Source organism: Urocampus carinirostris, chromosome 17, assembly GCF_059441175.1.
Source record: "Urocampus carinirostris isolate Australia breed hairy pipefish chromosome 17, RoL_Ucar_1.0, whole genome shotgun sequence".
NCBI classification, from domain to species: domain Eukaryota; kingdom Metazoa; phylum Chordata; class Actinopteri; order Syngnathiformes; family Syngnathidae; genus Urocampus; species Urocampus carinirostris.
The window spans coordinates 14,075,082-14,092,908 of record NC_142365.1 but is presented as its reverse complement, the minus strand read 5'-3'; the positions used below and the strand labels follow the sequence as shown (position 1 = coordinate 14,092,908).

The following is a 17,827-nucleotide window of genomic DNA, read 5'->3' as shown; positions in this document are numbered from 1 at the left end:
ACGTGCACTTAATAATTTGTCGCGGATGTTGTATAGTGGGCAAAATGTAACATATTCTACGTCAATATCATGTCAGTTTGACCAATGCTTCCTTAATAAATAATTTTCCTTGTCGTTGCTGCACGTGGCCTTCACCAAACAGCTGCTTATACGAGGCAGCCCGGCAGCTATTGAACTGAGGGACACTCTTGTGGAATGCACACGGTCAGCAGCTTTATGCCAACAGCGCCGGGGGTGCTTACAAAGCCGCAGAACCTACAGAATTCGTTTCTCAAAGGAGAATAAGATGTTGTTTTCTTCGTTCGATTCAAATGAACCGTCTTTATTTACACTTACGCCGGTCTGGATTTAATGAGCGTGCCCTTGCGGTTTCTTTCCTTCACAATATAACAAATCTGTCCTTTACTTTGTTTGAATGACACATTTGAATGTGCTGCTTGTTAAATGTATGCTTCCTTTCTATATGACTCTAAGTAGCATATACAGTACTCTATAATTGATGTTCTGAAAATAACCGACCGCTTAATCCCAGCATGACCTTTAAATAGAAGGGGGGATGGGGGGAGCTAAATCCTTTCCTGTGGGGATGGCTTCAGTGTTTCCAAGAAAAAGATGAACCTGTGTTAAGTTAATTAAGTCCTTTTATGATAGTGTGCAGGAAATCGGTTGTGACAAAATCTTTCGGTCATTTTTCCAGTCCAGTCGTCATCATTTTGTTAAACCTACTTCCCTTTTTTGACCTTGCTTCGTCTATAGAGAATAGTATATTGTACACAGTACTCCGAGACCACCATTGTCTTTTAAAAATGTAACTGACAACTAATCTGTTAAGTTAATCTTCATTTTGTCATCTGATTCAATCACAGAGTATAATTTGATTGTCCTAATTGTCATGGGTTACAACTCAGTGTACATTGTTCACATCAAGACTAGACGTAGTACTCCAGGATAAGCATGCAAGAAAAGATGTTAAACAATAATAATATGTCAGTGGCCTCCAGACCAGGCAGAGAGCAGCTAATGATTTCCTCGATTGTGTCGACTCTGTATGTATGAAATGAAATGGATCACAATGCATTAACCACTAACCAGTCTTTCTTTAAGAAGTGCAGGAAGTTAAAGCAGAGAGCTTTGTGCTACAGTTGTCCTAATTGTTTTGTTCCGTTGCAAGCAAATGTATTGTAAAAGTGAATTCATAGTGAATCAAACAAACTGATACGCCTAAAACACAGCCGCAGTCGTTCATACATTTTCTTTTGTTTATGATTAGACTGAGTTACATACAGTATATGGTTATCCAACAACAGTTTTAATGATGGTAAGACCTTTCCTTTACAGAATAGAATAGAATTGTCTTCATTGTCACTGATTACAACGGAGTAGGGATGCAACTAACTGCTATTTTAAAAGTTATTATTAACTATTGAAACGAGTAGTCAAATAATTTTCTTAAATGTAGACTAAAGTTGATTTAACCATGTGGCAAATGTTAATTAATTAACATAAGAAAAATGGGGACTGTAAAAATACATCTTTAATTGAACATACTTCGATTCGTGCAAAAATAAAAAAAATCTATTTCAAACTAATTGGGCTCAGTGCTCGGTTAGTAGAGATATAAATCCATAAATAAACCTGTGTCCATTTTTTTAGGGACATGAAAATTAATAATGAATTAAATTAATATATTTTTTCCTCTTGTAAACCAGAAGGAAGGCAAATTTGCAGCAGAACAGTAAATCAAACAAATATGATGTCCATATTGTGAAGAGTATTCAGTGGTCAACCAAAAAGTACTTAACGATTCTTAACATATTGAAATCAAATGGTTTTAACTGACGTTTGTAATTTTTAATGTTTTTAACAACTGATGTTTGTTCTTTGGACTGCATGCATTTTAGTTCAAATACGTTTGTCAGGCACAGTCTGGCATATTGTTCATGTGTTCTTTTATCGGGAAATATACGGTAATCGAATGTCCTATGCATGTCATCAAAATCTTATTGGCTTGAACGTTACTTGAATTATACTGAGACGAGCCGGACACGGTTTCGTTCAACTGTCCGGTATGCTCTTCAAATGTTCGTGCATCTCCTATTTACCGCCATGATACGCAAAGTCTGCTTTGCACACTTTGCAAGTAGTCTTTGTATTCGCCTTATCCAGGCTAACATGCTCCAAAACTTCAGATGTTTTTTTTTTTTGTATAGTTGATGTTGCCGCTGTCATCAAAATCTTATTGGCTTGAACGTTATTTGAATTATACTGAGACGAGCCGGACACGGTTTCGTTCAACTGTCCGATATGCTCTTCAAATGTTCGTGCATCTCCTATTTACCGCCATGATACGCAAAGTCTGCTTTGCACACTTTGCAAGTAGTCTTTGTATTCGCCTTATCCAGGCTAACATGCTCCAAAACTTCAGATGGTTTTTTTTTTTGTATAGTTGATGTTGCCGCTGTCATCAAAATCTTATTGGCTTGAACGTTACTTGAATTATACTGAGACGAGCCGGACACGGTTTCGTTCAACTGTCCGATATGCTCTTCAAATGTTCGTGCATCTCCTATTTACCGCCATGATACGCAAAGTCTGCTTTGCACACTTTGCAAGTAGTCTTTGTATTGGCCTTATCCAGGCTAACATGCTCCAAAACTTCAGATGTTTTTTTTTTTGTATAGTTGATGTTGCCGCTGACATTTTTGTATGTTTATGCTACCGCTTGAGACAGACACTATTGTGCATGAGTAACTCTCAGCAGATATTATATTCATGTGGAAATGTTTCACTCTGTTGTAAAAACAATGACATTCTTGTTAACTATTTTCATCATCATTTTTTGTCAACAACGTCGACTAATTGTTGCAGCCCTAAAACGTTGTGCACATTATTTACAACAAGGTTAAATGCTGCACTCAGCATAAAAGTAATAAAAGACATAAAAGAAAAGATAAGAAAACAAAAATAGTAACAAATGTAAAAATGGCCTAAGTTGTAAGTGCATCAAAAAAATGTGCAGTGGAAACCATTGTGCACAAGTAAGAATAAAAAAAGTATGAATATACTGTTCATTTCCCTATACATATAGAGAGTGAAACGCCCCTGGATCAAGATTTAAAACTGTTCAGCCAAACTGTTTTTTGTCTACATTCTCTTTGCCACATAAATGCTACAAATATTTAGTGGTAGAAAGAAACACTGTGACTAAGGATGACAACATATTTATCACTAGGTGTCATCAGCCTAAAGTCGCTGATGAAAACATTGTCCGCTTGTTACCAGTAAAGAAGGCCTACTGCGCCTTTAAGAGGCTTCACGTGTGCTGAAGCACAGTTGGGGGGAGAAGGAGAGTCCTGGCAGGGATGGGGGGGGCTTGTTGACGGAAAGAAAGGCCCTGGTTGGCTTGCTAGACTAGGAGGAGTGACATCTCATGGAGGAAAGGCCTTGCGGTGTAAAATAACATGTCCTTCTATGGCACAAGGCGGAATGTTCCATTTCCAGAGTGTGAGGTGAGCACTTCTCCTTCATGCTGCACGCTTTCAGAGGTATTGTTATTATTTCTTGCCTATTGTCTTCCTATCTTGATCAACCTGAGCACATGTTTTAGAAATATCTCAGAGCGAATCTCGCACGAAAAAAATGTTGCAAAACCCATACAAGTTATATTTATAATTACTGTGGAAAATGAACCTGTTTTAGTCAACACGAAACTTGCTTTGTGTTATACACACTAAACCCCTGGAATAGGCTATGTCTGGTGGGGATGGAAACCTGGAATTGTCATTTGGCAGGGCATATTAACTCAAAATTCCTGGTATAGCAGGTAAAAACAAAATTATTTAGGATGATCGTCATGGCCTTAGAGCAGGCATGTCAAACATACGGCCCGTGTGCCTGATGATTTAATATCACCCGCCATATATTTCCAAATATGTCAAAAAAGAAGCGAGTCTCAGGTCATATCTACTGAGTTCTTTTTAATGCAAACTTAATTCTTTCACCAGCCGCGAGAGGGCAGTGTTGAGTTGGTTCAGGTGTAAAACTGTATTCACTCAACTGAAACCAGTTAAAAACAGTCAATCATGAACATGTTTTTTTCCCTCAGTGTTTGTAAATGTGTCGTTTATTAAAAATAATGCCTTGTCATCCGTGATTATAATACGTAGGGTAGGTTACTAATGTAGGCTGAATGATGAGACATACTACTGAAAAACAAAGCTTAAAATTTGGAGTTTACATTCCTTTACTGATCCGGCCCGCCTCAACAGAAAGTCTGGATCCAACCCCAGAGTCAAACTGAGTCAGACATACTTGCCTTAGAGGATTATTTATCGTTTTTTTATTTTTAACGAGTCCTGGTCGTCGATTCGTTATGGACATGCAATTTAGTGAGGGGAGCGATTTTTGTGCCTTCCTCGCATTTCTTGATCATCTCGAGCTTTGTTTCAATGGTTATTATATTTTTGCTCATCCATTTAGCTTCACTGAAAGTCTTGGGTACCCATGGCTAATAAATACAGTACAAAAAATAATTATTTCGTTGATTACCATTTTTAAGACAACCTTCCTCTCCAAAACAAACCGGCGTCTTTTCTACTATAACCCCCCCCCCCCCCCCCCCCCCAATCCTGTTTTTCATGCATGCGTAACCACAAAAAAACATCACACTCACCTCACACGCTTCACATTTTAGGCCGACACCCCCGCTGTTTGCCTTTGTGGTACCTCCCGAGACGAGCAGTGACCTCCCCTATCCCAAGTCAGATTTGTCTGTACTCTCAGGAAATACACCATGCCTCTGAAAGGTGTAAAAGTGTATTGTAAAAAGTCATTTACGGACAATGAAGGGCATAGTACTGCTTAGTGAGAAGGGAGAGGCGACGCACTTTTCTTTTGTTTATTTTTTGGGGGGCTGACAAGCCATGATCGGAGTACTTTTGAATCACCGGTGAACCCTCCTCCTTCCAATGTCTCAGTGCTTCGGGCTATGGCCTTTCACGCTGGGTAAGATGTTCACTCGATTCTCCCATCGACTGCATAGTCAAAGTAAACTTTGACTTTAAGTTTGAGGAGTGACAGCAGCTCAAAGGCTTTTTTTCACACACGCATCAGTTAGTTATCCTATTTTCTTCTGGGGGTAAAAAAAACAGTATTTCTTGTACAAGACATAACCTCGTACTTAGGTTGCAAATTTCCTTCCGAAAGATGAGCTGATTAATTTAGGAACAGAGTGAACTGGCTTTTCAGCTTGCCAGACTTTGACCTTTTCCACACACTGCAGAGTGATCACAATAAAACGAAGCTGGCCACTTATGTAATAATTTTCACTCACCAAATGGTGCTGTTTGCTTTTTTTCCCTTGCACCTTTGTGTTAAAAAAATACAGATAAAAAGGGCAAATGTACCTAGTGAGATATATGTATCACTGATTAAGTTTTGCACCTTTGCCCAAAAGGTATATTTCATCTGTATTTATGCAGTGTTTGTGAAATTCCAAAACCCAGACATTAGACCCCTGAGATGTGGCATTATTTCAGTCTTGAGATGGGAGTCATAAGGAGAAAAATAAAATAATATTTCATAAGTATTACTTATGTGTAATATATGAGTTTAGGATTAAATAACATTATGAAATAATATACATGTAAAGGACATTACATTGTATTTACCGTTGTTGTAAGGTCATTTGAGCTGGTGTAGCTGATTAGCCGGTGGATGCAAAAAGGGAGATCAAAAATGAGACTGATTTTAAAACTTCCACTTGCAAGGATTGACATGTCCATACAAAACCTTTTTGCTTTAATATCCCCCTATTCTTTTTCTCAATGGTCCCGATTGTTGACTAGTTTAGGCCATGCAACTTACTGAGGGTAACAATGCATGCACCCTCATATTTTTTGATGATCGGAAGTTTTGTTTCCATGGTTATTATAGTTTTGCTTGTGCATTTAGCATAACTCAAGTCTTAGGACCCGAAGCTAAACAACAAGAAGTTTCTGAACCTAATCCCAAAAGAAAGTCATTGTGGGAGTTAGTTTAGCCAATAGAATATTGCCATTTTTGTGATGCCATGTCGCAAACCAGTATGTTTTTGGACGTGCAAAATAACTGGTTGTTGTTGTTATATAGTCAGGAAAATCTTGTAAAGAGGGTCTGAAAAACATTTTACTCTACACCATAAAATGGCATTAGACAGCATCGCAGTATCCTGATGGTCGACTGTAAGTCCTTATATCACCACATTTGGTGAACACTATTTACTGCTTTTCTTCCATTTTGTTTTTGTTTCTTATCTCCATATGAGCTATTTACGCAGCTTGACTTGTCACACCTTTTTCCCCTTAAAGCCAGAGTGCATCAGTAGCATAAACAGAGGTTGCCGCCAGGTTAATCAAACATGAAGACAAAATGTACTTATTGGTACATCGTTTTAGTAATTGTTGCCTCAAGTGCGTCTGTACTCACTGTGATTTTAAATAAAACATTAAATTACACTGAAATTCTCAACTTACATGACACATCGGGTCTTCTGGTAATAATGCTCGCTCAGTATGCTTTCTGAAAGTAGAACCATGTACTTGTTGTCTCTCTCCTAAAAATAAAGCACAACTGGTACATTGAACAAATATTTTATTACTTAATTGATATGTTAAATCAACCATAATCATAAAGCTGCTCTTTTAACTAAAGTGTAAGTTGTATCTTCTGAAAATAATACATTTGAGTCAATGATGCAACTCATAACGGAGTTCCGTTGCCATGTGACCATATTTAAACCTACACTTTGAGGTCAAATCATAGCGACAATTATTATTTCAATGAAATCATTCTTGGCTTTAAATGTCAAGCAATCATATACAACCACAAATTCTAGCTGTAACTGAGTGTGCCTGTTTTTTTCTTGCACCCAGTAACTTGTAAAAGTAGCATAGCTGAGTACTTAGAAAGGTAGATCTCCTGAAATTCACTTATGTTCTAAACTGTAATACATTTGTTATAGTTAGCTGTGTACAGCGCTGTCGGTGGCACAATTTAAAGAAAAGGCTGTTTTGAAGGCAAGAATAGTAAGATAATCTGATCATTTCAGACTGATAACTTGACCAATAATTAGTACTTCTTGTTAGTTCCTATCTGCATTTTTTACTGAATACTATTCGTAGACAGTTTTTCTGTGTGTCACCAGTCCCAAATGATTCATTTAGTGTGCTGATGATGACTCAAAATACCCTGAAAAAGTATTCTGTTGTGAAATAGAGAATCTAATGAGCACACACATAATAAGACTCCATTTTTATAAACTCTGATTATCTTTTAGGATGGGTTATTAACCTTTTTGAAGCACATAGCTACTTTTGTGTTACTGATTAGACCAAAGTGCTCCTAGTTTAATATGTATTTCTAAAATAACATGTTATTACCATTTTTACTTATTAAATGTAGAGTTAAAATTGTCTGAGTCAACCACTTAAACAGAAGCTTTGCACTGTAGTCTTATTTTGAAAATAATTTTGGAATAATTCATCATGTATTTTAAGACAATGATCATGTCAAAGATTTCTCCTGCCAGTGTTGAATCTAATTCCCGTGAAAATAGCAATGACCCACCACCGGTGAGCTGTTTTCCTCAAACAGGACTGACAGGTTCATGCGGCACCATGTTGGTGACCATTGTTTTAAGTCATGTTAACTTTTAACTCATTAGCATAAGTAGAACGGTGAATAAAACAAATATGCTTACTTTGTGACATACATTCAGTGGTCAAACTCAGTTTGTAACAAAAGTACCTAACGTTTTTTAACAATTTGAAACTAAAATGTTGTAACTACTTTTAACTTGTAAACGAACGTCTCAAAAGCGATGTGCTTGCTATCCTTTCGACAGCAAAGATTCAAGTAATCGCAGCTCGCTCTGTTAGTGACGACGTCGCTCAAGCGCTCTGTCAGCAGACGTCAAATCTTTGTTGCTCTTGGTTGAGTTCAAGCTGTTGAGGATTAAAAGAAAGAGGTGACACGCCTCAACTTTTGTTTTCTGAGCTCACCGTATAATAAATGTTGTCTTATATTTGTACGGCTGCAACAATTAGTTGATGTTGTCGACTAATTTATAATTGTCAACAAACAGACTGAGGTAACTTGACATGATTATTATCACTGCTGAGAATCACACATGCGCAATAGCGTTTCTGTCTCAAGCGGTAACATAAACATACAGAAATGGCGGCGTCAACATTAAATGCGTGTACCAAATCTTAAAAAGTTGGGAGCATTTCAGCCTGGATATAGCCAATAAAAAGACTACTCACAATGTTTGCAGAGCAAACCGTGCGTATCATGGTTGTAGCTCACTGACGCATGAACATTGAAAGATCACGTCGTGAAGTTGAACGAAAAGGATTTTAATTCGTCCCTACAAAATTGAAGTAAGTTTCAAGCCAATGCTGTATTAGTGACATGTATTGTACATATTATTCGTGTATACATCGCTATAAAAGGTAGCTTGAGTGGTATGCCAGACTGTGCCTAACACACGGATTTGAAATTAAATGCACGCAGTCCGAAGTACAAACAACAGTTGTTAAAATGTTGATAACGCCAAAGTCATTTGTTAAAACTGTTTGATTTCAAACTGATGAGAATCATTAGTTCTTTTCTTACAAAGATTGCAGTTGACCATTCAATATACTTCACAACATGCTCCTAATATTTGTTATGTTAACTGTTCTGGTTCTGCTAATGAACCAGTAATTGTTACAGTAATAAAAAATTGTGCCTAATTAATTTTAATAGGGCATTTTTATTTAGTGTTTGTACGAAATCTGAGTATGTTCAATAAAATATGTATTTCTTTATTGTACCCATTTCTCTCGTCTTATTATTTTTCACATAATTAAATTAACTTCCTGCTGAATTTTAGAAAAATAATAATCATCCAATTATTCCATTAACCGTTTCAAAAGTTGGTGTGTGGTCAACTATTAAATTATTTGTTATTTGCAGCACTAGTTATGTTTTTCACAGTCCCTTGATTTCTTTTGCCACAAATATTCAAGGGCAAGCACTGTAAATAATCTTTCGAAAGCTCCCACTTCTCTTTTGTTTGGATTACTGGCAATATGGTCTAAAGATAGGAACATGTTTGTCATCAGTCCTGTCTTTGCATTTCCTGGTCAAAAGGGTCTTTTTTATTTGTGTCTATTAGTGGGTAATTGTCTGACTATTGTTTTCTTAATAAGGGACTGGACCGAAAAAAACCCAATATTTACTCATATTAGTCGTGATGGGTACTAGAATCTTCTTTATTGTCATTGGTGACAATGTTTTGTACATTGTTTACACAACAAGATTCGCGGTGGCGCTACAAGATAAAATATGCAATAGGATAGACAGTTACCTCATTTATTTATGTATAACGTGCACTTGTGTATAACGCTCATCCCGGATCATTGATGAGAAAACAGTATCAAACTATGTTTCAATTTTTTTCTCAGCTCAAACTTTGCAGTTGAATGCACTGGGACTCAAACCCGGGTCGCAGCTGGAAAAGAAGTAAATTTTAACCTCTGGAGCATCAGTGGTATAGATGACATATGAAAAAGCAGCCGATTTTATCTCATTATTACACTATTTTTAGTCACAGTACTAAAGACTAATGTTATTTTCGTTGGTAGTTTCACATGTTACAATGACAATAAATTGTACCCTATTCTAAGTATTGTGAGTGACACATTTGTCATTGAACCATGTAAAACTAAAGATATCGTGATAATCAGCCAATGTGTTGTGGTACTACAGTACAACCTCATGTTATGGTAATAGCTTGGGTGTAACGCACACCCAAACTTTGAGTTCTTTTGAGGGAAAAGATACGCGTTATACACAAATGAATCCAGTAATATTTACAATAAATATATATACTGTCCTGAAATTCATGTAAACCAGAAAATAGTGCAATACCATCAGCAGCAACACTGTGCAAAAGTCAGAAAAATAAATGAAATATGAATAGTACAACTGATTTTCTGCACAGGTGGAAAGGAGTTTTTACAGTTTTCAGACTTTTTCAACTTTATTTATTTATTACTTTTTATAAACGAATTAAATTAATTTATTTTGGGGTTTTATTGCCTTTTTTGTTGTAATTCTTTAAGAAAATTCTCCCTTACTGTACTGGAAAAGTTAAAAAAAAATTGTGAGACCTGCCGCAGAGTGATCGGTATAATTCGCTTATGAATGATGTAAGCAGAATCAAAATATCTCATGGTACAGTCAACTTTTGTGCTATATCTGCGTAGTTTAACTGTCTATTATATAAACCAGGAGTGGTGATCATCCTTGATTATCACCCTGTTTAGAACTTTACTTATTGTTGTTGTTTTCCGTCTCACAACCTCCTGTCAATCGTCAACTAAAGGCACGAGATTTGTCAAGTAAAAACTGTGTTTTCTTATCATGGCTTGATATTCTGGATACTTTTCAGATGCTAATTCAGTTGAAAATCAAGAACTCAACAATGGTTATTATTGATTTGTTTCCCCCCTTTTAGCCTTTGGAACATACCTCACGTTTCCTTCGATATTTTACAAACTGGTGCCGAGTATTTATTCAATGGGCTTTTTTTGCTGTCCATTTAGACTGCTGCCATGTCTAAAAGAGCTTAAGCCAATTAGAGACTACTTTCTCTGCTGCAATTTTCACTGCTTTTGCCCATATAGCCTTAGCCAATGGTCCTTGAGCCTAGCTCCAAGCAGGAAGTGAACAATAAGATCATTACTTACAGTCTAGTCACTGTCGTCTAAAGTTTTATAACATATAGTGTGCTGATTTGCAATGTTTGTGCTTCCAGCAACATGAACCGTGAGGACCGGAATGTGCTACGAATGAAAGAAAGAGAAAGGAGAAATCAAGAAATCCAGCAGGGAGGAGGAGAGGCATTTGCAGCAAATTCCCCTCTTTTCCCCGAACCTTACAAAGTGGTAAGCTGATATAAACCTTTGTTTACGTTCTAAAACACGATACAAAATTCAAGATGTTCGCTTGGACTTGACATTAATCTCACAATTCTGCTTTACCTAAAGGAAGTATTTTTCACGTATAGCTTGCCATTCATGTTTTTTTTTGTTGGATATGTTTCGACATGTTTTACTGACTTGGCATAATTCATACTTGTAATTAAGAGGCTCCAATAATGTCGCCATGGAATCAAGTTGGTATGTGTAAGAAAAATTTGACACACCCCTATGACTTTGTCTCATATGGTATGTTACAGTATGTGTATATATATATATATATATATATATATATATATATATATATATATATCTGTGTTGGTATAAAAATCAAGCTACTCTTATTCATGTTATTCAGATTAAAATGTGTGTATAAATGTTCATTTCTTAAGATAAGTTGCTGTGAGCTTGGCTGCCTGCGAAATAATTTATTGTAAAAGGCAAAACTTAATTTCCTAATCACGTGGTGCAATAATCGAATTAGCTAATTTGTTAAAAAATTGTAGTTTTTTATGTTCATATATGCCATGGGCAAAACAAGGAAGTAGTTTGCCAATCGCATTGCGAGCTATATGATTCAAAAGGAGCGGCCATTAAATTACGGTTTACATATCCCTTAACCGCCAGGGTCATTGGGGTTCCAACTTCCTGTGGTGTGTCTTGGGGAAGTATGGTCTTGCGGTGCCCATCCCTCATCAGAATTTTTTTTTTGGGTTGATTCACTCCCCCATGTGAAACGGATAGTACTGGTTTCCATGGTGACCAGTAGCATGAAAAGCCTCCTGATCTGACTCAGATACAGCACCTTCTTCAACTGGTCACCGACAGCAGTACGATATTTGCGCAGATATGTGCTTTTTGTAAATAATAAAACTCAAAAACCCAATTTTTTTTAATTCCAATTTTCAAGTGCGTTTAACAAGCTTAAATGAAAGATGTCGACAGCGTCACTAGACCCATGTACACTGACTTACAAATGCTGTGATTAAAACACACAACAGACAGAACTAGCATTTAAAAATTCATTTGTTTTACCTGCATGCACTGTAATTTTGGCAGGATTTAAGAGTGAATTTGTCCCAAATTCCACCCCTGTCTAACGAGCATTCATACCGAACTGCGTGGGCTGCACTAATATTATGTTTTCATGTTAAGGCAAGAGCCTCAAAATATTGTGACCGCTAGTTTGAGACCCCAGCTTTAAAGCTGTGAATCTGTGTTGAGGCACATTAACACCTATGTGCCTTGTGATTAGCTGCTGCAAGTCTTCCATGTCCAAACATCGCAAATGAAATTTCTTCAAATGTGCTTAAGTGAAAGAATTAGTGTGCTCAAATTCAATTTGGGGTTATCGTTGAACTCAAATGTGCACGATTTTGAAATTAAAACTTTTAAATCTATACTTGAAGTATGTTTTTATTTTTAAATTCAACAGGAAAAAAAACCTTTTCAAAAATCTTAATCACTGCAAATCCTTAGTCCAATGGGCAGTCTCTGGCTTACCTGCAACCATAAAGGGACGATTGGTTTAGAAAACGCTCTGTTTGATGTGTTATATGACTTACCGTCTTTGCTTTTTAAAGGTTACCATGCTAAGAGCTAAGTGGATAACTAATGTGCTTGTTTGACATAAAATTGCAGAGCGGAATCAATTTGAACGGGCAATACGAGTAATAAAAGTGATGTCAGTGCGACTAGAGCAGGTTTTGGAACTTAAAGTACATGCAGTTAGTGTGCTCCGTTGTTGACAGCAAGGTCAAACAGTCGTTTAAATTATTTTCGGTAGATTTGAAAAGTATGTTGCTCAATATAAGAAAGTAAATATTACTCATGTTATTTTTAGAGGTAGATAAAGAATAGATCTTAAAAGCCATGATGCACGGAAGAGTATTAAAGACATCAAAGTGTCATTTGTGATGAGAGTTGTAGTGGGAATAATAGACGAGAAGCCTGTTAGAAGATAATATAATAATTACAATTCTCTTTATTGTCATTAATAACATTGTAGTGAACCTTGCTTACAATTAAATGGTCCGGCCAACACTGGAAATGGTATACTAATACTATATATACTAGGTATACTAGGGAGAACAATTCCTTGAATGCTTCAGATGTGTGACTAAGGTGAGGCCCTTGCTTTCAAATATAAACAATAATTGTCTACTATTTTCCTTCTTTGTCTGTACAGGTAATTAAAAAACATTGCTGGGGCATAATGTTTTGGGGAACAATTCCAGCTATAATTGTAACTGTAGACCATTGCATAGGAACCTTTTTTGAGCCAAGGCACATTAAGTGTCAAAAATCTAAAGGAAAAGTATTTATCCATATTTCTGTTTGATTTTAAACTTTTGAATCTGAGAAGATTGTAATGTTGCATGAATTGACAATAAGTTAACAATATAAAGCTGTATACATTATTTGTGGCCACCGTGGCTATTATCAGTAAATAGTTCAGGTAAATAATTTTGTATCCTATATTCAAGGTTTGTACGGGTGCTTAAAATCCTTGAAAACGCTTGAATTTTATTTTTATTTACATGTTTCTCAACAAATCTGCTGAAAAACAATTTTGACACTGCTCTCTGCTGCCTTTGACATTGTATTTTTCCCATCCCTCGAGATTAACGGCAGCTAGTGTTAGTTTGTATGGCGGGCGTTAGTTTGTATGGCGTTGTCTTATGAAAAGTCATCGCCCCCTACGGGTCGCGCTTAAGAGGAAAGGAGCTTGCTAACACCTGTAGCATGCATCTTTGAAATGTATACTAGTGGAAGGATTACGCATCAATCATGGACATTTATTATGAGACATGCAAAAATGAAGGTAGCGTTTCCCAGTGGTAAATTGTAATTGGAAGAACTTCCTGCAACTGACAATGTAAGATACATATATATCATTTGTACCCAACACCTATATTGGAAATATTTGTCTCAAAAAGATATTTGTTTTGTTTTTAATTCAAATAATGAAAATAATCAGCCAGTGGGTTACGATTTTGAAAATTTATTTTTCTATTTATTTTCACGTCACGGTGTGGAAGATTTTTTAGGCCCATGTATACAACATTTTTTCCTGTAAACAACATAAACAAATTATTTTTCAAGCCCAAAAATGTACAAAGTAACATTTTTGCTGTGTTTGTGCATTTGATTTTGTGTTCCGGTTTTATACATCTCTATGATTCCTGTCTGCTATAGTTTGGCATCATTTTCAAATGCTGGTCTGCTTTTAGTTTGCGCCTCGGCGTGATTAAAATGCTAATATTTTATGGCCTGAACTACCTCCAATGCTTTTCTCTCCACATTTAGTTTAGACTTTGCCGTGTTCCATAAAGACTGCGAGCTAGTGCGATACAATACTGTATTTTTTTTTTATGTTTACAGTAGCTTTGGGTCCCAAGACTTTCAGTGATGCAAAAGGGAGAAGCAAAATTATGACTACTATTAGGGCTGCAACAATGTATTTAAAGCGTTGGCAATTAATTTCATCATCAACTTGTCGTTGCACGATTTATGAGCCACGGAGCATGTTTAATCATAATAGCGAAATAAGAGTGCATTCAATTTGTTGTGACATTGAGCTTCAAGACGTTTTTTATAAAAGTAACATTTTTTACAAATCTTTTTTACCGAACATTCCATCATTAAACATTTTTTTTGTCATGAAACAGTACAACATTAGTAATTTTCAAAGGAACAGAAAGTGCTGCAGAAAGACAAGGAAAGAATCCTTCAAATAAATAACTAAAATCAGTGATGGTAGAAAGAAAAATAATAATGATGACAAATTTACCTCAACACAAGATTCTAAGCATATCATATATCATTGGCACATTGGGAATGCTGATCATATTCAAAGATTTAACAAAAAAAAAAATTTTGTTGACAACATTTTAAAGACTGGGTTTATATTTTGTTATATTTTTGTGGATAAAAAAACCTTACTGCACATAAAACAAAATCTATTGCTCTTTCTTCATTTTTGTTTTGTAAAGTCCAAACTTAATATGATCTGGATAAGGTGATAGGAAAAGAGTATCTTACATATTTGCAGTTGTATTGCATACATTTGTATAATATATATATATATATATATATATGTATATATAAAACTATATTAATAATTGATTAGTTAATTAATTTATGTATTTGTTTATTATTATTATTATTTATTTTTTATTATTATTTGACAAACACTTAGTTTTTATTATTTTATACTATAGAATATTCTGTTATTCTGTGCACTATATTTCCCTTCGTCCAAATTTTCGATATTTGAATAACAAGGAGAAAATAAAAAATCCGTTTTATTCGTTAATTGAAAAAAAATCAACTGATGCATCGATTATTAAAATCGGTCGTTTCCAATGGCCAGGAAACTGAAGAAGGCGCACACATCGTTACCCTTGCAAAAAAATCGTGTCCATAAGCGATCAACAATCCAGACTATTATTAAATGTAAGGAGGCAATTAAAGGAAGGAAATCTTATGAAATCTTCAATAAAAAACATCCGATAATTCTTTGGCCAGTGCTAATAAAGTTATAGAGTTAAACGCAACACAAGTCCTCATCCCATGACCTCCTCGTGTAAATTTGCACAACTGAGCCATAGATGTAGGCCAGCCTACTCCGGCCTGGGCCGTTACACCACTAAAGGAGATTTGCGCTTCCCGCATTGATCTAATCTTTGCCACTAACCGGATTTGTGTGAGGGTAAGTAGCTCTTCGCCCCCCCCTCCCCTCAGACTTGTTCGGGTAAGGAATGGAAAAGGCAACTTGAGGTGAGTGACAGCTGAGCATTTTAGCCCCCCGGAAAGTGAAAGGGAAAAGAGATGGCCTATGAGACAGAAAACACAAATTCCTGTGTAATACGACAGCTGTGTAGTATAGGGGATTTGTTTTCTTTCTTTACCGTCAGTATCTCTGTTCTCCTGCTTTTCTCCGTCTTACGTAAGCTTTGATGCATGACTCCCCCAAACCCTCCCCCTATCCTGTCATGGTCCACTGCGTGGAAGTGTGCCGTATTGCATTTAAGACCATGTGTGCACACCACTGGTTTTGAGGCCTCACAGCTGTGCAACAGTATGCTAGTTTTTGGACTTCAAATTTAAATGGGATTGAAAAACAATATTTAAATATTAAAATACAATAGATCCATAGAAAACGACATTGCTCTATCATTGATCCCCGTATTGTATCATCACCACATCCTTACAAAGTCCTCGAGATTCTAAACTGAATGAAGGAGGGAATTTGGCTAATCGCAAACAAGCGTTTTATTTGAAGTCGACCAATAGTAGACGGACATCTTATAATTTAACTCGCGCTGTCATACGCACAAACATTGGAAAGTTTGAAATTTAGTTTCTGGGGGCTAACTAAATAATTTGTTGGTGTTGTGTAATGGTGAAAAGGTCATAAAGAAGTCTAAAAACATAAACCTCGTAAGATGGGGACACTGTATCATACGGGTTTACTATTTATGTATAATCTTAATGACATTGTTGCATCCATATAGAGAAAATCTGTGTTGTTTTTTTTGTTGTTGTTGCACAAGGTTAAGAAAAGTGTCGTTGCGAATATTGTTTTGAGCCTAAGCATGCTAATAGTAAAAAGTGATTACAAAATGAACGTGTCCATGTTATTAACCGGATATGTATTGTGTATTTCCCCAAATACGATGATTATGAGAATCAACTTTTTTTTTTTAGTTTTTGTTTGTTGCACTAAGTTAAGAACAGTATGGTTGCTATTATTTTAGCATTAGCATGTCAGCAGTGTATAGGTGGTTGAAAAATCAGCCCATTTGTGTTTTTTAATCATATCTTCCTAATATTTTTTTTCCTTAATATTATAATTGATTTGCAAGAAATTATCTGTGGTCATTTAGCTGAGTCTCAAATCTGTTCATCAGGGTTTGTACAGGTGCTTGAAATCCTTAAAAATGTTTGAATTTTCAAGGATCAAAAAGTGCTTGAATTTTTGGGTGAAATGTTTGTTATGTTAGCACTTTTTGCAGTATTTCTCAACAAGTCTGCCAATAGTGCTCTCTGTGGTTTTCGCTTTGTGATTGCATTTCTTCTTTCTATGTGATTCACTGCAGATACAGGTTATGCCAAAAGGACAGGCGCATGCTACACCTTAACAGGTCACTATGAAATTTGTATTAAGGCAAGGAGAACAGTACTTCTCAATTATGGACATTTAATATGGGCCATGCAGAAAAAAAAAACAAGTTAGCGTTTCCCAGTGGTAAATTGTGATGTCATTAACTCCCTGCAACTGATAATGTAAGCTATATATGCCATTTTTACCCAACACCTTTATGGGGAGAGATTATCTTAAAAACAATTGAAGTCGCAATTAATGTTCTCCATTTTATATAGTGCTTTTCAAGTCAATGAAGACCTCCCAAAGCGCTTTACAATGTGCTTCACACTTTCCCTTTTTACACACACTAACTAACCGATAGCAGCGTCAGCCATGCAAGGCAACTACCTGCTCGTACTTAGTAGCTTATAAATCACGATAGAAATATACGATATAATTAGTTGCCAACACGTTTAATAATGAATGTTAACAGGTTACTCAAAATCTAAAATTCATATGTCCTGACAAAAACACACGCAAAATTAAATATTGCTAATGTAAATCGCATGGGTCTGCAAAATTAATGATTCACATCAGAATTTTAATTTCAATGGTACTGAAGAAAATTGAAAATTTGGCTTTCAACGTTCCTAAAATGTGCTTGAATTTCACCATAAAAGGTTGTATGAACCCTGATTCATGCGGCAATATTCCAAGCTACCTTCTAGTT

General features: G+C 36.0%; 1 protein-coding gene across 2 annotated transcripts in view; it reads left to right on the top strand.

The window, feature by feature from the left end:
* The window catches only part of aff4 (ALF transcription elongation factor 4), a 50,027-nt gene that overhangs the window by 10,912 nt on the left and 21,288 nt on the right, over positions 1-17,827 (top strand). Inside the window, exons 1-2 of one of the 2 annotated variants that reach the window (XM_088320816.1) lie at positions 4,783-5,004; positions 10,844-10,973. In XM_088320816.1, coding sequence (XP_088176942.1) covers positions 4,988-5,004; positions 10,844-10,973 — 147 coding nt within the window. In that variant the 5' untranslated portion in view covers positions 4,783-4,987. Of the gene's footprint in view, positions 1-4,782; positions 5,005-10,843; positions 10,974-17,827 lie in introns of those variants that run through there. The other variant, XM_088320817.1, reaches the window with a different exon arrangement.